At 37.6% G+C, this 23,878-nt stretch overlaps 1 protein-coding gene across 6 annotated transcripts in view; it reads right to left on the bottom strand.

Annotated features, from left to right (window-relative positions):
- Nucleotides 1-23,878, bottom strand: part of SPIDR (scaffold protein involved in DNA repair) — a 509,126-nt gene that overhangs the window by 457,744 nt on the left and 27,504 nt on the right. For 5 of the 6 annotated variants that reach the window (XR_007148501.1, XR_007148502.1, XM_047841985.1 and 2 more), the window contains 4 exons: nt 21,262-21,417; nt 20,544-20,610; nt 16,242-16,427; nt 8,963-9,126 (listed from right to left, as the gene is read on the bottom strand). Coding sequence is in view for 3 of the 6 variants with exons in the window: in XM_047841985.1 (XP_047697941.1) it covers nt 8,963-9,126; nt 16,242-16,427; nt 20,544-20,610; nt 21,262-21,417 (573 nt within the window). In the remaining 3 variants the exon portion in view is untranslated. Of the gene's footprint in view, nt 1-8,962; nt 9,127-16,241; nt 16,428-17,957; nt 17,963-20,543; nt 20,611-21,261; nt 21,418-23,878 lie in introns of those variants that run through there. The other variant, XM_047841990.1, reaches the window with a different exon arrangement.

The following is a 23,878-nucleotide window of genomic DNA, read 5'->3' as shown; positions in this document are numbered from 1 at the left end:
TGCTTCTAGGCAAATTCAAAGACAAACAATAAACTGTGAGAGAGGCAAGTCCACAAAAACCACACATCACATATTTTACTCTTTTCAACCTACCTGAAATGTTGAATAAACAGGAGAGAAAGGCTTAGGTATTCGTTTAAGTATTAGGAAGGAAGTGCTAGTGTGACTGCAAGATGCTGGGCAGAGTGTACAGTATGAGTTTGTCTCCTAAGAGGCAGATGCCAAGACAACATCAGCTATAGAAGAGACTTACTGAAGGAAACACCTGCAAAGGATAAAGGGGTCAAGGAGAGCTTGCAGTGCAGGTCTGAAAACTATGAAAGGAGGACAAGAAGGAAAGATAGGGTAGGAAGAGTTTCAGACTACAGAGTAGCCCATTAGTGGTATGGTCCCGATATAAAAAAATGATGGATCCTGAAGGATGGTAGGTGGGGCTTTCAATCAACTGTGTTCCTTGCAACTGAAGATATAAGTGCACATTTCCACAGATGCACTGCAGGGAATGATGATGTAAAGTGACATTATCTCAGCAACTTGAAAAATGTGTCTAGAGAAAAACTTCCTCTCCTCCAAGACTGTTCGTTACCAATACATACTATGGTTTTGCATGTTTATACACTTCTTATAATGTACCAAACTGTACATATCCTTTGGCAAACTGGCTTACTTCTTCATTATCATATACACAACAATTTTCATATGTTCATATAAAATTAGGTTACATCCCAAAGACTTTTCTCTTATAAACAATGCTACCAGATGTTCAGCGTCGCTCCTTATCAGGGAAATACAAATCAAAACCACACTCAGGTATCACCTCACGCCAGTCAGAGTGGCCAAAATGAACAAATCAGGAGACTATAGATGCTGGAGAGGATGTGGAGAAACGGGAACCCTCTTGCACTGTTGGTGGGAATGCAAATTGGTGCAGCCGCTCTGGAAAGCAGTGTGGAGGTTCCTCAGAAAATTAAAAATAGACCTACCCTATGACCCAGCAATAGCACTGCTAGGAATTTATCCAAGGGACACAGGAGTACTGATGCATAGGGCCACTTGTACCCCAATGTTCATAGCAGCACTCTCAACAATAGCCAAATTATGGAAAGAGCCTAAATGTCCATCAACTGATGAATGGATAAAGAAATTGTGGTTTAGGGGCGCCTGGGTGGCGCAGTCGGTTAAGCGTCTGACTTCAGCCAGGTCACGATCTCGCGGTCCGTGAGTTCGAGCCCCGCATCAGGCTCTGGGCTGATGGCTCGGAGCCTGGAGCCTGCTTCCGATTCTGTGTCTCCCTCTCTCTCTGCCCCTCCCCCGTTCATGCTCTGTCTCTCTCTGTCCCCAAAATAAATAAACGTTGAAAAAAAAAATTAAAAAAAAAAAAAAAAGAATTTGTGGTTTATATACACAATGGAATATTACATGGCAATGAGAAAAAAATGAAATATGGCCTTTTGTAGCAACGTGGATGGAACTGGAGAGTGTGATGCTAAGTGAAATAAGCCATACAGAGAAAGACAGATACCATATGGTTTCACTCTTATGTGGATCCTGAGAAACTTAACAGGAACCCATGGGGGAGGGGAAGGAAAAAAAAAAAAAAAGAGGTTAGAATGGGAGAGAGCCAAAGCATAAGAGACTGTTAAAAACTGAGAACAAACTGAGGGTTGATGGGGGGTGGGAGGGAGGAGAGGGTGGGTGATGGGTATTGAGGAGGGCACCTTTTGGGATGAGCACTGGGTGTTGTATGGAAACCAATTTGTCAATAAATTTCATAAAAAAAAAAAAAAAAAAAGAAAGAAAGAAAGGTAAGAACCCAAAACAACATGGTGGTGGAAGAACAGAAATGGAGGGGTGGATTCCACAGATATTTGGGGCAATTAATCTGTATAACCAATTTAAAAGAAGTTGTAATATTATAATAAATATGTATTTCATCTTTGTTCCTGGTTCCTGGGACTGAGCTCCTACAACTCTTGTAATCTGTAACTCTTGTCAACCCAGTTATATCTTTTGTTACTTATAATAAACCACTTCCAACCACAAAAAAAAAAAAAAAAAAAAAAAAAAAACAATGCTACCAATGAATATTCATGTTAATATATTCTTCTAAGTCTCATTCATTTGAGGGACCTGAGGCCAAACTCTGAATGTTAAGTTATATGAACCTTGATTTTCAAGCAATAAGGAACCATCAAAAGTGTTTCAGTAAGTGAGTGATAAGGTCATAATTTTTATTAAGATATATCTAATAAAAAGACATACGCTAAGAAATCAATTATGAAGCAACTGAAACAATACAGAGAATTAGTGAAAGGGCCCAACTTAGGGCAGAAATTGTAGGGATGTTATAGTTTAGAGGCCAAATCTCCATGACATGGTAATGGCATAGACTCAGGCAATGAAAAAGGAAAGTTATTAACTACGACCAAAACACACAAAGAAGATGAGCTTAGGTTAAAAAGAAAAGAAAGATATGGTTTGGGATCCTTTTGACTTACAGTAACTTTAGGACATTCATGCAAAGATGTCAGTAGGCAGCAGGAAATCCACATGGAGTTCAGGATAGTAACCAGTTTATAGGAAGATTTAACAGTTATCAGCATTTGGAAGAGAATGATGCTTGAGAAGAAAATAAAATTGAATCCCATGTGAGAAAAAGAATGGAAGAAAAGGAGACAGGGGGGCATGTGGGTGGCTCAGTTGGCTGAACGTCTGGAGCTTGATTTTGGCTCAGGTCATGATCCCAGGGTGTGGGATCAAGCCCCACGTTGGGCTCCATGCTGTGTGGAGCCTGCTTAAGATTCTCTCTCTCTCCCTCTGCCCCTCTCCTCCACTTGTTTACTCTTTCTCTCTCTCATAAATAAGTACATAAATAAACAAACAAACAAATAAGAAAAGGAACAGGAATTAAGGTCATAGAGAATACCACTGTATTTAGACCACAAATCCAGAAGGATTTTTGTTATATTGTAGGAATGCTTCTCAATATCTACTTGGAGAAATCCATTTTTGAGTCAATGGATTCAATTCATTCATTTCCAATCACAATGCAGTATGTTATGCTTTAATGTACAAGTTTATTAAGAAAAACAGCATACTTCATGATGACTTACATGGAAGAAGTCTTGAATCTTTTACATACAAAGCAAGCCAAAGTCTTCCCTTTTCTATGACCATATCTTTCAAAGTTCTGACCATTTGCATGCTTCTTCCAATATAAGAAAGCAATCAATGTAGATTTGGAGGCATTCAACCAACACCTGAATACTTCTATGGCAAGCTTTCAATCACAGCTGCCTTACTACATGAGTAACTTGTTCGTAGTTACATTACCTTTTCTAACAATTTCCTTGTCTGAAAATTGGGCATAGCCACATCTACTTCACAAGTGTTTTAAGGCTCAAATAGAAAATGTACTGCTATAAACTGAATATTGAAACCTAATCATATATTGAAACCTAATACCTGATGTAATGGTATTTGGTGCCTTTGGATCGGCCCTCATGAATGGGCCTTTAAAAAGGCCCCAGAGAGTCTTTCTCTCTCTCACCATGTGAGAAGTCAGCCTTCAACAAACTAGGAAGTGGGCCCTCAACAGACATCCTATCTGCCAGCACCTAAATCATGGAACTTTCCAGCCTCCAAAACTGGGAGAAATAAATTTCTGTTGATTCAGCCACCCAGCCTATGGTATTTTTGTTACAGCAGCTCAAACAGGCTGATACATGTACATAAAGAAACTAGTAAAATATGAAGTTCAGTATATGTTCAATATATGTGATCTGGTCCTCTCTGTTCTGTCTTTGAGGAAGAAACTACTGACTGCCATTTTGCTTGTTTTATATTTTAATTCTGAAATAAATAAATCCAATAAAGAAGAAAATAAATTTCTCCAATAATTCTACTACCCAGAGATATGCTGTTTACCTTTTGAAGAACTATTGGATGCTTAACATGTACTTCTTATAACTACATATTTTATTATTCAAGAGCTTCCCTGAAAAACCTGTGTCATACTGTAATTTGTAATTTTAACAAGGTATGAAATGAACTGCAAGCACCACAAAACCTGAGCGCAAGAGTTTCTCAGGTAGTGAACACAACCAATCACCCAGCATCTCGATCAATGCGGCAGTAGTCTTTCTAAAAGTCGTGGTTATTTACAGCAGCTCTCAAAGGATAAACATATCCTCAGTTCACAGAATATTTCTCCCAAAAAAAGCCAACAAAAAAATTAAAAATACTAATAAACTGTTATTTCCTAATAAAAAAATTCAAGTTTCTGATAAGAGTAAAATACCAGATTTTTATTTTGGTGATGGCAATAATCTATAATAAAATTTATGAATCCATCATATTAAATGCTTTATTATCCTATCAATACAGAACCTGTTCATCAAATATCAGATAAAACTCTAAAATTATAAAAACAGGTAGCCTATGATATGAAGCTATGAACAAAAATCCCATCTTTCTGAACAGAAATGAGGTGCTTTAAAAAGCCAGACACATGAGGTAACAGATATTTCAGTGACTGAAACCACTACCACAATAAGTAAATATTAGGAAAAAACTTTACGGAGTATGTTTTTAGTATAATGTGACATAAGATCATGCTATCACAGAAGGCCTTCTTTCACACTGTAGAAGTTAATAGAAGTAAAGGGTTACTAGTCCGGTCTGTAAACTGAAAGGTTAACAAAAAATTTTAGGTCATGGCACAACACTTCCTGGTCTGGTTAGATATGATTTATCCCAAGGGGAGTTTGGTGGCAGTCTCGGGACTCTCAATGATCCTTTGTGATCCCTTAGTTAAGATTTTACTGTATATACAGGTTGGTATTTTGCTTTATCATTTAGCATTTTCTCCACAAACATTTTTACCACACCAACAATAAAAAGTTCTAAAAAACAAAAATTTTAATAGTAGAGAAATATTTTAAAGTAAAGATATGTTATAGTTTTTATTTAATTTTTTTATTGTGGTGAAATGTACACAGCAAAAAATTTACCATATTAACCATTTTTAGATGTACACCTCGGTGGCATTAAATGCATTCATGATGTTTATAAATGCACCACTAACCATCTAGAACCTTTCATCATCATCCCAATCAGAAACTATTCACATTTAAACAATAACTCCCCTTACTCCTCAGCCCCTGGTAACCTCTATTCTACTTTCTGTTTCTATGAATTTGCTTATTCAAGGTACTGCCTATATGTTGAATTACACAGCACTTGTCCTTTTGTGTCTGGCTTATTTTATCTACAATAATGTTTTCAAAGTTCATCCATACTGTACTTGTATCAGAATTTCATTCCAGGGTGCCTGGGTGGGCTCAGTAGGTTAAGCATCTGACTCCTGATTTTGGCTCAGGTCATTATCTCACAGTTCATGAGATCAAGCCCCAAGCTGGGTTCTGCACTGACAATGGGAAGCCTGCTTAGGATTCTCTCTCTCCCTCTTTCTCTGCCCCTCCCCCGCTCTCATGGCCTCTCTCTCTCTCAAAATAAATAAACATTTAACATTTTAGAAAAAGGAATGAAATTCTCTTTTATATTTTAGAGAGAGAGTGCACAAGCAAGGGAGAGGGGCAGAGGGAGAGAGAAAAGAATCTTAAGCAGGCTCCACACTCAGCATGGAACCTGACAGGGGACTTGATCCCACAACCCTAGGATCATGATATGAGTTCAAATCAAAGAGTCAGACACTTAACCAACTGAGCCACCCAGGCACCCCAGAATTTCATTCTTTTTTAAGGCTGAATAATAATCCACTGTACATATATACAACATTTTGCTTATCCATTCTTGTTGATGGACATTTGGATTGTTTCCACCATCCAACTATTGTGAATAATGATACTATGAACATTGATGTACAAATATATTTGGGTCCCCACTTTCAGTTCTTCTGTGTATATATATTCAGAAGCAGAATTGCTGGATTAGGTGGTAATTTCATGTTTAACTTTTTGAGAAACCATCAAGCTCTTCCACAGTGGCTGTACCATTTTACATTCCCACCAGCAATGTATAAGGGTTCCAATATCTCAATGTTGTTGTTTTTTTCCCATTTATGGATAACAGCCATCCTAATAGGTGTAAAGTGGTATCTCATCATGGTTTGGATTTGCAACTCCTTAGTGACTAATGATGATGAGCATCTTATCATGTACTGGACTGCATAAAAGATCAGAAAGGTGGCCAAGATGGAATAATAGCAAATGGATTTATCCTCCCACCTAAAACACCAAAAACAGTAACAACAAAATGAAAAAAAAACAAGCAAAAAACAAGAGAGAGAGAGAGAGAGAGAGACGGAGGGAAAGGAAGGCAGGTAGGAAGAAAGGAAATAATCCTGACAAAATATATGAAACAATGGTTTTCAAGCACTGAACATCAGACAAAAACACTAATGCCTGAAAGTCAGGGAATAAAAAATTGAGCTCTACAATTGCCCTAGCTTACTTTCTTGAGAGAATTTCCAAACCACAAACAGAAAAGAGGAACTGAGGTTGAGTCCAGTGGGTTCCCTGAGTTGAAGAGACAGAGCTGAGTGTCCAGGCAGACAAATGTAGCTAGAGTTCGTAGGACAGAGTAACAGAAAAACCAGAGCTACGCAACAAACTCCAGCAATCCACCTCAGGTGTTCAGCTGAGTACTGATCAGTATGTGCATATAAATAAAACTACTCTAGACCAGGGAAAGAACCATCTAGAGAACAGTTCCCAATGCCACACCAGTGTCAGGCCACGGCAGCTACTCCTGCCAGCCAGACCAGAAAAACCCATAATTAGGAGTATTACATAGAATGCTCAGGAGGGTAGTGACATAACACTCCCCAGACCCACCTAATAAATCATAAAGCAACACCCAAAAGGATGAAACTGTTTCCAAATAACGGCACCTGAGAACAAAGTTGCAAAATATTTAAAGAAATTTTTTAAAATCCAGCAACGAACAACATAGAATTCACAATATTTGGTATCCACTGAAAAATGTCTAGGCATGCAAAGAAGGAGAAAAATACAATCCACAATAAAGAGAAATATTAATCAATAGAAATAGACACAAAAATAACACAAATGATAGAGTTAGAGAAAAAGTCACTAAAACAACTATTATAAATACACTCTATATTTTCAAAACATAGAAAAGATATGATGAGGTTAAGACAAGATAATACAAAAAGATTCATATCAAACTTTAAGAGATGACAAATACACTGGATAGTATTAACAGACAATTAGACACAGAGAGCAAAAAGATATTAAACTTTGAAGATATAGCAATAAAAGCCAGCATAAATTAAAAAGAGAGGGGGGAAAATGAATATAGCATCAATGATCCCATGATATAACATGGAGCAGCCTCATTAATATACATATAATTGTAGTCCAAAAGGAAAGGAAAAGGGAAGTCAGAAAAAAAATTAAGGCAAAAAAACTTTCTAAATGTGATGAAAACTTTAAATCCATACGAAGAAGAAAGTTAACATAGCTGACCTGAGGGTATACTCAGAAAGGCCTGCTTGCAATGTTGGTCCTTGTCTACCTCTGCTTATTTAGACACCAAGAGAGTTCCCAACCTCCCCTAAATGGTGAAAGTGTCTCCCTCTGCCTAAACCGTGCTAACAATATGGCTTAGTTTGAATACCTGTTTTCCTTCTTGAAATCTAAAATTTTGGTACATGCTTTTGGCACTAAAATTTTGGTACCAGCCCCCCAATAAAAACTCTGGGCACTGAGTTGCTAATGAGCTCGCTCCCCTGGCGGTTAATGCTTTACAGATGTTGTCAAAACTCATTGTTGAAGCAATTAAGCGTATCCTATGTGACTCCACTAGACTAGGATTCTTGAAAAATTGCAGATTTTGCTTTGTATCATTTCACTGTAATACATCATAGTCATGAGTATGACCATATACTAAGTTCTGAGTGTCCTCCTAGTGAATTACCAAACCTAGGGGTGGGCTTGGGGACCTATGATTCCCCACATACCCAAAAAGCTTGATAAACTCCAAGCAGAAAACCACACATAGGCATATCACAATCATGCTGCTAAAAGAAGTGACAAAGAGAAAATCCTTAAAAATCAAGAATGAGAATAGCTTCACACTTCTTGACAGCAAATCTGGAACTAGAAGACAATGAAGCAATGTCTTCAAAATACTGAAGAAAAATGATTTCCAAACTACAATTCTACATAAATGGTTAGCCATTTATCAAAGTATGATAAATACATCTCTGGCATGCCATTTATCTTCCATAAATCCTTTCCTAGAAGATGTGCTTAATCAAACTGAGAATAAAAACCAAGAAAGAGGAAGACATGGAATCCAGGATAAAGTTGCTCTGCACAGAAGAGAAGTAAAGGGAATTACTGGAAAATGGTGAGGAGTGACCAAAGGGTGGCTACATCCACAAAGCAGTGGAACAAATTAGAGCAGCTAGGAGGCCGTGAGAATGAGTTCTCCAAGAAAACAAAACTGACAGAATGTCTGCTATGCCTGAAAACCTTAACAGGAGAGCCAAATGAGGACAAAAAGTTAGAGTTTTAATATCAATAAATAAAGCTAGGCAAACAAAAACCCAAAATAATTAACTCCAAGGAAAATGAAAAGTTTTGAAGGAAAAATAATCATAATTAATATATGCCATGGCTATGAATATTACGTAATGCTGAATACTAACCTAAGCAAACCATGACACATGTGTCCTGGGAGAATGGAGGAATGGGAAAAGTGCAAAAGTGCAGGTGGAGGAGTGGGTGAGGAGAGTTACTGTGTTTATAAGTACATTACAAGCATGTTATTTAGAGACAAGGAAGTAAAGAATAAAAGAATCCCTAAGAATCAAAAGTGTCCTGGAAAAAAGAGTTAAAAGTCAAACCCTAAACGGCTATGATTGACAAATGTGACAAACAGAATGAAAAATTTTGAGACAACTGGTTCTTACCTTCAAGAGCTCAGAGAACCCCTCTTCACTAGTCGAAGAATGATTGCTTGAACAAGAAGCACAGTCTGATATTTCCACAACACTCTCACAGTCTTCAAATTCATTATACTCACTAGTATCTTCCCTGTCACTGTCAATCTCCCAGTCAATAAACTGTAGTTCATCTAAAAAATACAATTTTAAACAATTTAAAATCCTTAATATTTATTAATCCATTTTTTTAATTCTCAGTAGTTAAAAACATCCATATTGCTGAGTCATTTTTTAAAAATATATTAAAAGACTGTGAAAACTATATTCCTACTCTTATCTCTAGCCATCCTGTTTCTCCTACTGCCCCTACTCCAATTCTCAGGTAACTACTTTCATTAGTTGTTTTTGTATCTTTCTAGAGTTTCTCTAGCATATCCAAGCAAATAAAATATATTATTATTTTTTCCTCTTTTCTGATACACTTTGATTTCTTTTTACTTAACAGAGGTTTTCCCACATCAATTAACAGGCAACATCTTCATTCTTTTTAATAACATAGTATTCCATTACACAGTTAACCTACAGTTTATTTAATCAGTCTTCTACTAATAGACTTATTCAAGGATTTTCACCTAAAACTTTTTCTATATATTTCTCATCAATAAAGAAACAAGTAAATTTACTTTTTGGTTTACTTTATAAGCATTTTTATCTAGGTAGTACTTCTGCAAAATTTAATTTGGAAGTTAAATTATTTTCATATATTAAATAACCAAATTTAATCTGTATTTAAAGAAATAAAATTAGTTATTAAGGATAAATTAATCTCTGAGGTATCTCTGAGGAATATAACATAAACCTTTCCTACAGTACAAAACGCAAGTATTCCCCCTTACGGCTACTTCAGCAACTCAGAGGACGAGTAAGATATCTCAGCCCTATTTCAGAGGTTTGACAGCAACAATCTTATTTCCACATAGAAGTAATATTAAAATAAAATAACTTACTAGCTTTAATAATTGAAGAAAATTCAAAATAAAAACAACAACAAGAACAACAAAGAAAAATTTCAGCCAAAGTTAAAAGTATGGAATAAAGTAAACAAAAATGGAAGTCTTCTTTTATCTAACACTGTTGTTCCAGAAAATAGAAGTGCACTAGAGTAATTATAAAAGACTAGAGGTCAGACCAGTCTAAGAGAAGCAGGTGCATAATGGCAATTATTTCCCACATGTAACAACACATTTACTATGGAAGCCAGGCACTGGAATGCATAAGAAATTCTCCAGGTTGCTGAAGCATCACAGCAGAAAGCCACAGAAAGGCAGAGGAGGAACACAAGTGCCCTCAAAGCTACTGTACTTTTGTAGCATTTGTTCAATCATTCTTCATTTATTCAGTAGAATCAGTGCCTACTGACGGGCTACTGTACCATTCTAGACACTCACAATACCAAAACAAGCAAACAAATATAGGAGATAATACAGAACACTGTTCCTACCCTGAAAATGACAGACCACAACCAAAACTAATAAGACTTCATTGTTCACAATGTTTTTATGAAGCAGTCAAGACAATTAATGTTAGACTCAAATTTGCATTTTATAGATGAAGAAATTGAGTCTTCAAAAAGTTAAGAAGTTTTCTCCAAGTTATATAAAAGACAAATGGAGGGGGAAAGATTTTTTAAAGACGAAAATATTTTGACAATTTTAACTCAATTCTGGCCTTAAGGCCCAGACAGTCTAATCCAATACAGCTGGAAGGAGGTCTGAATATATTGTTTTTAATTAATTAATTTATTTATTCATTCATTCATTCATTTATTTAGAGAGAGGCAGAGGGAGAAGGAGAGAAAGAATCCCAGACAGGATCCACGCTCAGCATAGCTCAATCTCACGACCATGAGATCGCTGAGCTGACACTTAACTGAGCCACCCAGATGCCCTAGGTATACTGTTTTAAAGGTTTACTTGGAAATTATGATAAGAAGCCAGGTTTGGTAAGCACCAGAACAGTGTTGAAGCATACAGCATTGAAGTTACACATCCCAACCAATAATATCAATTGGCATACTTGTTAAATATGTGACTCTGGGCAAGCCATTTGACTTCTCTGAGTCCCAATTTCCTTCTATAAAATAAGCGTACTCCGCTTACAGGATGTAGTTGATATAAAAGGAAATAATATACATATGCCCCAAGTGTCTGGGGTAAAATAAGAAACTGATAAATGGTAATTAAAGGTAAAATGGGGGAGGGAGGAGGAGAAGGAAAAGGAAGAGAAAGATAAGCCAGCATTTACACACATGATAAAATACACTCCAAGGGATCATTTATTTTTTACCCAACAGTCAACTTGCTTAACAGAAGTCAACAACTTGTGAACTTATTTAAAAAAAATTTTTTTTAATGTTTATTTATTTTTGAAAGAGAGAGAAAGAGCAAGAGACAGAGCATGAGCAGGGAAGGGGCACAGAGAGAGGAAGACACAGAATCTGAAGCAGGCTTCAGGCTCTGATCTGTCAGCACAGAGCCAGACTCGGGGCTCAAACCCTCCCACTGCGAGATTATGACCTAAGCCAAAGTCAGATGCTTAACAGACTGAGCCACCCGGACACCCCATGTGAACTCATTTTAAAGTAGTTAACTCAAGGAGGAAGAGTTAAGATGGTGGAGGAGTAGTGGGACCCTATGCTTGTCTCCTCCCTTGAATAGAGATAAATATCAAATCATTCCAAACACCCAAAAAATTGATCTGAGAACTAAGAGAACAAACTATACATCTAGTGGTGGAAAAATGGCCACATCATGGAAGGTAGGAGCTACAGCGAGTTGATTTGGAGGAGGAAAGAACTGCAGATGCCATGAAAGGGAGGGAGCCATGATAATGGAGAAAGGAGCAAAAGAAAAAAGAAAGAGAGAGAAAGCAGCACCCAGGGGACTGCACAAGAAAAACTCTTCCCCAAAATCACTAACTGGGAAAAGGAGAGGGGCTGAATTCTGCAGAAGTTTTAGGAAGCCCCACCATTGCAGGGGTCATGCCTGGTAGGACTAGCAGTGCTCCTGTGGGGAAGGACGCAGAGGCTGGAGAGCAGGAAGTGTGGTCTGAGGATTCCCTGGGTCACAAGGGGAGAAACAGTTCCCTTTCTTGGGGTGCAGTTGGAAAGGTGGCACAGCCTCTCAAGGGATAAGAGAGCTAACAAGAGCCAACATGCCGCCCTGTACACTAGCATAGAACAGAGACATCTATTGAGGGCAGCAGACCTTGGTTGCCAGCTTCTTTGCTGTGCTTTACCATAAACTCCAAACCACTGTGTGGTTGTGCGACTGCTTTCCTGGGACAAACCTGCACCAGCCACAGCGTGCTAAGACCCTCCCCCAGAGGATCAGTGCAGGTCCATGCCACGTAGATCGGTAAAATCTGGAGATTTAAAAGCCAGCTGCATGCCTGAGATAAAACACAGGAGGTACTGGCAGGCACAGACAGATACTTGGACACAGACAGGGTGAGGTCAGGGATCTGACAGACACCAGGGACATAAGAGAAGTGAGAACTTCCTGAAGAGTAGTATGCACGAACTCTCTGCTCTAGGGATAAGAAGGTGGGGTGACATCATTTCCTCTGCCCATTAGCACTGACCAACTTCAATGAGCAAAACGGTGCCACTAAGTGGTGGCCAGAGCCACTTACACCAAGCCCCGCCCCTGTGCCCTGCAGGGGCATCTCCGCTAAGCAAATCTGCCTGAGAATCAGCCCAGCAGGATGCTCCCCTCCAAAGACCAGCACAAACCCCTCGTACACACCTAGTCTACTGATCATAGAGGCTGCAAAGCTTCAGCTCTAAGGGAGATAGGCTCTAGTTTCATTTAACAAGCAGACCAAAATACAGCTAGTTAAAACATGCCATACAGTGGACAAGGTCCAAAAACCCCACACTGCAGGCAAGGAGAAACTATGCAGGAGACTGACCTCAGGGAAGGTGCAGCCAAAATATAACAGCAAAGTGCACACGCAAACACTTCCTGTAGTACCAGGCCCAAGATAATACAGGACCTCTTCTTAACATAGCCATTAATCTCAGGAGCAGGAATAGAAAAGGCTTTCCTAACAGTCATACAAAAAAAAAATTAACCTAGACAAAATGACAAGATGGAGGAATTCACCCCAAAGGAAAGAACAGGAAGAAGTACTGGCAAGGAATTTAATCAAGATTCACATAAGTAAGATGCCTGAATTAGAATTTAAAACAACAATCATAAGGATACTAGCTGGGCTTGAATAAAGCATAGAAGATACTAGATAATCCCTTGCTACAGAGATAAAAGAACTAAAAACTAGTCAGGATGAAATAAAAAAGGCTAGGGGCACCTATGTGATTCCTTTGGTTAAGCATCCGATTCTTGACTTCAGCTCAATTGAGTCATGATCTCAAGGTTGGTGGGTTCAAGCCCCATGCTGGGTTCTGCATTGACAGTGTGAAGCCTGCTTGAGATTCTCTCTCTCTTCCTCTTTCTCTGCCCCCCTCTTCTCGCTCTCTCTAAATAAATAAATAAACTTCAGAAACAATTTATTGAAAAAAATGCTAGAACTGAGACACAAAACCGACTGGATGCAATGACAATGAGGATGGGCGAAGCAGAAAAATGAATCAGTAATATACAAGATAAAATCATGGAAAATAATAAAGCTGAAAAGAAGAGGGAAAGTATTGGATCATGAATGTACTCAGGGAAATCAATGGCTCCATAAAGAGTGATAACATTTGTATCATAGGAATTCCAGAAGAAGAAGAGAGAGAAAAAGAGGCAGAGGGTTTATCTGAGCAAATTACAGCTAAAAAGTTCCTTAATCTGAGGAAGAACACAGACATCCAAATCCAAGAGGCACAGAGAATTCCCACTAAATTCAACAAAAGCCAGCCCACAACAAGACATATCATAGTCAAGTTCACAAAATACATAGACAAGGAAAGAATCCTGAAGGCAGCAAGGGAAAATAATTCCTTAAACTACAAGGGAAGACAAATCAGGTTCACAGCAGATCAAAGTACATCATGTATAGGAAAAATATACAGCCAAGAATTCTTCATCCAGCAAGGTTGTCATTCAGAATAGGAGAAGAGACAGAAAATTTCTCAAACAAAAACTAAGAGTTCATGATCACTAAACCAGCCCTGCAAGAAATTTTAAGGGGGACTTTATGAGTAAGAAAGACAGACCAAAACCAATAAACACTGGAAAGGACCAGAGAATATCACCAGAAACACCAATTTTATGGGTAACACAATGGCACTAAATTCATATCAATAATCACTCTGTATGTAAACGGACTAAATGCTCCAATCAAAAGACATAGGTATCAGAATGGATAAAAAAATTAAAAAATTAAAAAAAGACCCATCTATATGCTGCCTACAAGAGACTCATTTTAGACCTAAAGACACCTGCAGATTGAAAGTGAGGGGATCGAGAAGCATCTATTATGCTAATGGACATCAAAAGAAAGCTGGAGTAGCCATACCTATATTAGACAAACTACATTTTTTTTTATTTTTTTTTTATTTTTTTTTTCAACATTTATTTATTTTTTGGGACAGAGAGAGACAGAGCATGAACGGGGGAGGGGCAGAGAGAGAGGGAGACACAGAATCGGAAACAGGCTCCAGGCTCTGAGCCATCAGCCCAGAGCCTGACGCGGGGCTCGAACTCCCGGACCGCGAGATCGTGACCTGGCTGAAGTCGGACGCTTAACCGACTGCGCCACCCAGGCGCCCCTAGACAAACTACATTTTAAAACAAAGACTGTAACAAGAGATGGACACTATATCATATTAAGAGGTCTATCCTCCAAGATCAAGCAATTGTAAATATTTATGCCCCCAACTGGACAGCACCCAAATATATAAATTAACTAATGACAAATATAATTAGCTCAAAATACCTTTCTAGTCTTAAATAGTTTTGAAAACTACTATCTCTTTTAATAAAGGACATAAACAGTTTTTATTTCTTTTAATAGCAGCTTTAATGAGATGTAATTCACATACCATACTATCCACCCATAAAAAGCATAGTTTTTAATATAAATGAAATTATGTTCTGAGATGTGTAAAGACAAACCAAGAGTTACATAACAATGAATATCATTTAATATGATTGAATTAACAATATAAGAGCTGCCAGCTTATGTATAACCTTAAAATACCACTTCACCTGTTTATTACCAGAATGTCAATTGGTAGTTACCAAGATGACATACAAAGTGGTCAAAGGAATAAAATGACCTTCCACAGAGTTTGTCTGCATAAACTTAACCTTGACCAAGTACCTAACTCATATGAACTTCAAAGAGTTAAAAGTCAAAGTTTATTTTGAAAGCATTAAGACTTTTAAATACTCTGAATAAGCTATATTTTAAAAACTGTAAAACGACTGATTTTCCTAATTCTAAAAGTCTGTGGTTCTCAACTGGGGATGTCCTTCTGGGGATATCTTACAACATCTGGAGACATTCACAGCTGTCACAAATGGGACTGGGGGAACTACTGTCATCTAGCAAAAAAAAGGCTAGAGATGCTATTAAACACCCTACACTACACAGGAAAGTCCCTCTCCCCCCAACAAAGAATTTTTTGGCCCCAAATGGCATTAGTGCCAAGGTTGAGAAACTCTCCTTCAAATTGTCAAAAACATAATAATACAATATGGGGCACCCTGAATGGCTCAGTTGGTTGAACATCTGACTCTTAATTTTGGATCAGGTCACGATCCCAGGGTTGTGGGATTGGGCCCGTGTCCATGCTCAGCATGGAGCCTGCTTAAGATTCTCTCCCTCCTTCTGCCTCTCTCCCCCATTCACACTCTCTCTCTCAAATAAATAAAAAAAATTTTTTTAAACCCACAATATAAAATGCCATCAGAACAGAAACTTGTATTACACTTCTACCACACATTGGCTATCACAGTATTTACCCAAATCAGGTCAGCAAGGAGGCAATACAGGTGCAGCACTATGCAGTAGTTGAAAGACCTGGCTTTGCTGTCAGAGACCCTAAGTGGAATCCCAATCAACTCTACATGTTCAAGCTTAAGTTGTTAGCTGTAAAAATAATACTTGTAATACTTATCTCTTAGAGTTGTTGTGAGAAATATTAAATGAGAAAATGTTTCTAAAGGGCTGAGCATAGAGGCCAAGACTCAGTATAGTCATCACTAATACTAAATGTTAATAAAAGGATTGATGTTTTTTCCAATACTGAACCCAATATATAGCAGAAAGAGGTAAGAAACAAATTTCATTTTACCTTCACTGGCCCCATCTTCTGTACATAAAATATTCTTGTTCCTATTAGAAAATCTGTCTATCCTAGAACTATGTCCATTATCTCTTTGTGATTTAAAAAGTGTTTTATCCTCATCTGACACATCACTTCCACTGGAACTCCATGTTATATCTGTAAGTCCACTGGTACTCTTAGATGCAGCAGTTTCTGTTAAAGAAAAAAGAAAATACATAAACACAATTAACTGATAGTTCTTTATCAGAATAAGATTTTATGCATATTACTTTGCTGAAATCACAAATAATAAAATTCTAATGATAATGAAAGCAATGTCTTATGCCAAATCTTCCTGCCTGAAGTTCTATGTGCAGCACAAGATTCTTTGAATTAAAACCAAATTATAAGAAAAAGAAGTAGAACAAATTGAGATAAGTTATAAAAGACAAGGAAATTGGGGCACAAAGAGAAACTCAAAAAATTAACCGCGAAATAATTACAGAAGTATAACTTCCTAGAATATTTTATGAACCAAAAGAAAAACACAAAACAAACCATAAATCCAATACTTCTGTACAACAGAAATGCTTCTATGTGCCTCCTTTGCCATACTGGGAGCCCTGGTAGCAGTACTGTGCTTAAAAACACTTAACAGCAAACTTTTATTTAACTAAATTTGTTATTTTGAGGTAATAATAGATTCACCTATAGGCATAAGAAGCAATAAAGAGAGCCCTTGTATGCTTTACCCAGTTCCTCCAATGGTAACATTTTGCAAAACGTAACATCACAACCAGAATGTTAATTCTGATACACTCAAGACATAGAACAATCCCATCACCATGAGGATATCTTGTGTTACCTTTTCATTTTATTTATCTATTATTATTTTTCAAATAGGCTTCATGCCCAGTGCAAAGCCCAATGTGGGTTTGAACTCATGACCCGGAGATCAAGACCTGAGCTGAGATCAAGAGTCAGACACTTAAGCAACTGAGCTTCACAGGTGCCCCTTGTATTACCTTTTTTAAAGCCACATCATAGCTACCCTCCTTTCCCCAATTCTGAACCTCTGCAAATGAATCAGTTTTTACACTTTTGTAATTTTGTCATTTCAAGAATGATATACAAATGGAACCATACTATGTGACCCTTCAGGATTGGCTTTTATGTGGCATAATTCCCTGCACATTCATCTATTTGTTGTTCTATGTAGCAACCCTTTCTTTCTATTACTAAGTAGTATTCCATGATTTGGATGCACCAGAGCTTGTTTATCCATTCAATAACTAAAGGGCATCTGTGTTGTTTCTAACTTGGGGTTATTATGAATAAAGCTGCTATAAATATTGCACATGGAGTTTTATGTGAATGCAATTTTCACTCTCTAGGATAAATGTCAAAAGGCAGTTGCTGGATTGTACAGTAATTGCATGTTTAGTCTTCTAAGAAACTGCCAAACTATTTTCCAGAGTGGCTGTACCATTTTACAGTTCCATCAGCAATGTATCAGTTTCTCCATATCACTTACAACATTTGATGTTGTCACCACTTTTTATTTTAGCCATTCTGATAGATGGAAAACCTAGAAGGAATGGGGCTACTCCATCTTGGTGTAATAGGAAGTTCACAGAAAATTTTTCTGATAGTGATCAGAAAAGGAATATATACTTCATAAAAATCAATTTTTCTACTTATATTTATCTAATTGAGTTATAATGTTAAACTTAAAAAAAGTACCTTAGACACATTACAATGAGATTAAGAGATTAGATATTATAATTCAAGTTTTACAGAAGAGGAAACAGGCTCAGAAATTAAATGGCTTCGGGCGCCTGGGTGGCTCAGTCAGTTGAGCCTCCGACTTCGGCTCAGGTCATGATCTCACAGCTTGTGGGTTCGAGTCCCGTGTTGGGCTCTGGGCTGACAGCTCAGAGCCTGGATCCTCCTTCGGATTCTGTGTCTCCCTCTCTCTCTATCCTTTCTCTGCTCATGCTCTGTCTCTCTCTGTCTCAAAAATAAATAAACGTTAAAAAAAAGAAGTTAAATGGCTTCATTTAATACATATTTACATAACAACTCTGATATAGTAAACCTTGAGGAAACAGAAAAATAAGAAAACTCCTCCCTCAAGTAATGCATGGTCTGAAAGGTATGAAAAAATGCAATTGCTCCACTTTGTGTTGATCAGGAAAGGAGATTCGCTGACAAGATGATGTCTGAAAATACAATACTTACAAAGGCACAAAACCAGAAAATAATTATATACATTTATTGACACTTACTTTGTGCCATGAACACCCAGAATTACTAAAGTTTTCTACCTTCAAAATACAAAATTAAAAATAAACTAAACTTCATCCATATAGATTTAAATAGCTAATAAAAACTAAACTGTGTCTATATTGCAAAAGACATTATCAAACCCTTATATTATTATGCATCAGGAAGAGTAAACTGAAAAGGAAGGAGTGGAATGCTATAGACTGAATGCTTATATCTCTTAAAATTTACCCTGTTGAAACTTCATCCCCAATGTGTGAGATTAAGAGGTGGGGATTTGGGGGTGATTAGGTCATGAGGGTGAAGCCCTCATGAATGGCATTAGTAGACTACAAAAGAAGCCCCCAGAGAGATTGCTGACCCCTTCTTCCATGTGAGTCCACAGCAAGATGATACTGTCATGAACCTGAAGTGAGTCTTCACCAGACACTGAATATACTGGACCTCCAACCTCCAGAACTGTGTGAAATAAATTTCTGGTGTTTATAAGCCACCTAGTCTGTAGTATTATTGTTATAGCAGCTTGAACAGACTGAGACAGGAAGTAAAGCTACTGCTATTTTCAGATTCTATAATGAATTTATGGAATTCATAAACCCCTGAATTATAGGTACTTTATATAATTTATATAGATAAAATCACTACAGATAAAATGACTTCTAGGAAGAACATTAGCTAGACTGAGAATAGTTACAACAGGTAAGCATTTTGGGTAACCATTGCATGCAGGCATTGTGCTAGCACGTGGTGTTATGGACTGAATTGTGTTGCCCTAAAGGTCATTCATATGTTTAAGTTCCAACATCCCAGCATCCCAGAATGTGATTATTTGAAGACAGGGTCTTTACAGAGGTGTCAAATTATTCTAATATGACAAGTGCCCTCACAGGATACAGTCAGGACACCAAGGGGCCAAAGGAGATCCCTGAGGTCCCAAGCCCTGACTCTCCCTGCCCACCCACAGGGTAACTGAGTACGGCAGCAGTCAGCAGCCTCCCTGATATCCATCCCCTTTTTTTCCTTACTAACAAAACCCCAATTTTATTTGAGAAGCAACATACATATTTAAAAATCTTTAATTTCACTGAAGTCCCTTTAGTAGAAGTGACCCTATATAACAAGTTCTGGCCAAAGGTTGAGGTCCTGGGGGGGGGGGGGGGGGGGGGGGGAATTCCTTTCCAGACGAAAAGTATACCTGGAGAGAATCCACAAAGCCCACACTCCTCCTGAGAATTGGGCCCGGAGAATTCAGCTTCCACCTCATGACGGCAAGAACAAACTCCACACTAAGGCTGCCGGACTCAGAACAAGTCTGACTCCCTGAACTTCTTGTTGCAGGAGATAAATTCAACTCCATTCCTTCACACACTCTAACAGTTTCTATGTATCTGCAACTGAAAGCTTTCCCTAACTAATTCACCAAGTTAAGAATTCCACTGCCTGAAATAGTACAGTCCTTGTATAATAGGTCATAACTTTATTTCCCAAATCAGAAACTTTAAATTCTGGGGCTGTGAGCCTAAGCTAACCTACCGGGCTCTGCTCATTAAGAGTAAATCCAGGGGCGCCTGGGTGGCGCAGTCGGTTAAGCGTCGGACTTCAGCCAGGTCACGATCTTGCGGTTCGTGAGTTCGAGCCCCGCGTCGGGCTCTGGGCTGATGGCTCAGAGCCTGGAGCCTGTTTCCGATTCTGTGTCTCCCTCTCTCTCTGCCCCTCCCCTGTTCATGCTCTGTCTCTCTCTGTCCCAAAAATAAATAAACGTTGAAAAAAAAAAAAATTAAAAAAAAAAAAAAAAAAGAGTAAATCCAGGAAGGACACATGAAAAATTTTAATAATTACTTATAGGAAGAAAGACAAAATGTGATAGATGGTGACAAAGATTAGAGAGAGATTTCTCAAAAATATGTTTTTTACATTTTGGAAAACACAAATATACAGTCTACCCAAACTATGTTAAATAACTTTTTAAAAGAAAGTAAATAAATCAAAGAAGGATATATTAGTCTTATACCTTTTCTGTCAATAAATCAACAAAAATATTACCTTCCTTGGGTCTCAGAGATAATTCAAGGTGCTTCTCTGTAACAATCTTCTTTTCAGCCGTTAACAACTGCAGGAAGGAGGAGGAGGAGGAGGAGGAGGAGGAGGAGGAGGAGAAGGAGAAGGAGAAATAATTTATAACAAGGGCTAAAACCAAAACTATTTTGTAATACTCAAAACTTTAAACTATACCCTCCTTAAAATATCCCTGTTTTATTTATATTTACCAGTAAGTATTCCCAAAGCACATACTCCTCATATATATATATAAATGTATTTTTATATTTTTCCAGAATCTAAACAGAGAACCATTAAAAGTTTATAATAGTATTCCATTTTGTACACATTTATATTATCAGTATTTCAAAATCCGCACATATACAAAAATTAACTAGAATATCTTGTTGCTAAAAGATTCTAAGGATATAAAAGCATTTCATCAATATATTTCTTGTGAAGAGCAGGATGCTCAAAGATTTTATCTTCTGAGAAACTTCTCAGTATGTAACCTTCATTTACAAAAAAGTACAAAGGTTGTGCCTAGCAGAAAGAAGTGGCAAAAATGAATTCAAGGTTGAGCAAAGAAGAATGTACTAATTACTGTATCCTGAAATAAGGAAAGGAATTCCAAAGAAATATAAATACAGTGGCCTGAACACTCAGGAATCTAAGACTTATCTCAAATTTGGCACTCAAGGAAACAATTTTACAACTACTTTACCAGGGTCCCAGAAGTGTCCTGAAATCCTTCTCCACACCTGAGCCATGCTTCAGATAGAGAGGCAGTTGCCCCCACTGTCCTGAGACCTGCTCTTCTGAACTTCAGTGGACTCCCTCCAGGTAAGGATGGGTATTCTATATCCCAATTTCTTTTTCTCTGTGGAGATTGTTTTTAAAGAAAAACAAAAAAAAAAAAACAAAAAAAAACAAAAATGAAATCACCTTCATAAATATATATTAACTTGACAATTAACAATGTGGAAACATAGGAATGGCAATGGTGAAGGCATAGTTTTTAAATGTCTCTGAATCCCCATGTAAAAAAGAGTAACAAGAAAGCAAAACAAAAAGCACAGAAACATGTACAACTAGAGAATAAATTCCAAAATACAAATGGGTAAGGACAAACATTCAACCCTGCAAAGTCCTACATATGCTCCTATCTGAGAGCAAAGCTGTGAGAAGTGAAGGAGCAAAGGAGAATTTGAGCACAGAGACGTGTGGTGTTCACTAGGAAGTGGGGCAGGCGATCTGAGAATGAAATGGTACCTAAAACAGGGTGAGGGCAAGAGTTCCACTCAAGAAGATCCAAAGGAGTGGGGGCAGTCTAGGATACTCAGTACTTGTGAGCCAGGACTACGTTCTTGGACAGGACCCCATACTGTGGAGAAACTGCTAGCAGTGGAATCTGCTAAGCAGCACAGGGATGGTACAGACAAAAAAGAAAAGCTCCAAGTGGAGTTGAGGAAAAGAAATGAGCCAGGAAATATCTAAATAACAAATTAACAAGTGGCCATAACTTGCAAACTACAAGAAAACAACAGAAATTAGAAAAGTTATTTTGAATCCTGCCTTCTTCTAAAAATTCACAAAAACTGTAACATAAAAATAAGCAATAGAAAGAGATCAAGTTCAAATCCCATACAAAATTATTATTACAAAAAACAGAAAGGAGTAGAATAACATCCCAACACACAAAGAAAGCACAACAAAGACATATTCATAAAACAGAAAAAGTGTAACCTACTATTTGAAAATAAGACATTCAGATTATAAAAACTCAGAAATGAAGTAACAAAACCTAAGAGGTAGAACAAAGTTTAAAAATCAGCTCAGGGAAAGAGCCCAAATGTCCACTGACTGATAAGTGGATAAAGAAGACGTTGTATATACACACAATGGACTATTATTCAGCCATAAAAAAAGAATGAAATCTTGCCATTTGCAACAACATGGATGGAACTACAGTGTATTATGCTAAGTGAAATAAGTCACTCAGAGAAAGACAAATACCATATGATTTCACTCATATGTAGAATTTAAGAAACAAAACAGATGAACATGGCAGAGAGAGGGGAGAGAGAGAAACACAAACCATTAAGCAGACTTTTTTTTTTTAATGTTTATTTTTGAGAGAGAGAGCACATACACGAGCGAGTCGGGGAGGGGCAGAGAGAAAGGGAGACATAGAATCCAAAGCAGGCTCCAGAGCCCAATGCAGGGCTCAAAACCACAAATTACAAGATCATGACCCGAGCTGAAGTCAGACACTTAACTGACTGAGCCATCCAGGGACACCAAACAGACTCTTAAGTATAGAGAACAAGTTGAGGGTTGGTAGGGAGGAGATGGGCGGGGGATGGGTTAAATGATGGGGATTAAGGAGGGCACTTGTAATGAGCACTGGGTGTTATATGTAAGTGATGACTCACTAAATTCTACTCCTGAAATTAATATTACACTATACATTAACTAAAAGCTTAAAACAAAAAATAAAGTGACATTCTCTTAACATGGAAAAAAAAATCCGCTCAGGAAAAAAAAAGACTAAACTGGAAGGAATCCAAGAACAAGTAGCTATCACAGATAATATCTTAAGAGATATAGAAAATAATAAGGTAGAAATTTTAAATTTCACCCACCTCCGATGAAGAAAATAAAAGGATTCAAGAGAAAGAGTGATTAAATCTCTCTTAGGATCCAACATACAGATAAGAACAATCCTTGAAGAAGAAAACCAAGATAATGGGATAGAACAATTTTTTTTAAAGACTTAATACCTATTTTCTCAAACTGTTCCAAAAAATAGAAATGGGAGGAAAGCATCCAAACTCCATCTATGAAGCCAGCATTACCCTGATTCCAAAACCAGACAAAGACCCCACTAAGAAGAATTATAGGCCTATATCCCTCATGAACCTGGATGCAGAAATCCTCAACAAGATATTAGCAAATCGAATTCAACAGTACATTAAAAGAATTATTCACCATGATCAAGTGGGATTTATTCCTGGGCTTCAGAGCTGCTTCAATATTCACAAATCACTCAAGGTGATACTCCACATTAATCAAAGAAAGGATAAGAACCATATGATCCTCTCAGATACAACATTTGACAAAACACAGCATGCTTTCTTGATAAAAACCCTCAAGAAAGTAGGGATAGAAGAAAAATACCTCAACATCATAAAAGCCATAAATGAAAGGCCCACAACTAATATCATCATCAATGGGGAAAAACAGAGCTTTCCCCCTAAGGTCAGGAACACGACAAGCATGTCCACTATCACCACTGTTGTTCAACATAGTATTGGAAGTCCTAGCCTCAGCAATCAGAC

Source organism: Prionailurus viverrinus, chromosome F2, assembly GCF_022837055.1.
Source record: "Prionailurus viverrinus isolate Anna chromosome F2, UM_Priviv_1.0, whole genome shotgun sequence".
Classification (NCBI taxonomy): Eukaryota; Metazoa; Chordata; class Mammalia; order Carnivora; family Felidae; genus Prionailurus; species Prionailurus viverrinus.
Note: the sequence above shows the minus strand (reverse complement) of the source record. Positions and strands in the feature narration are given on the sequence as shown.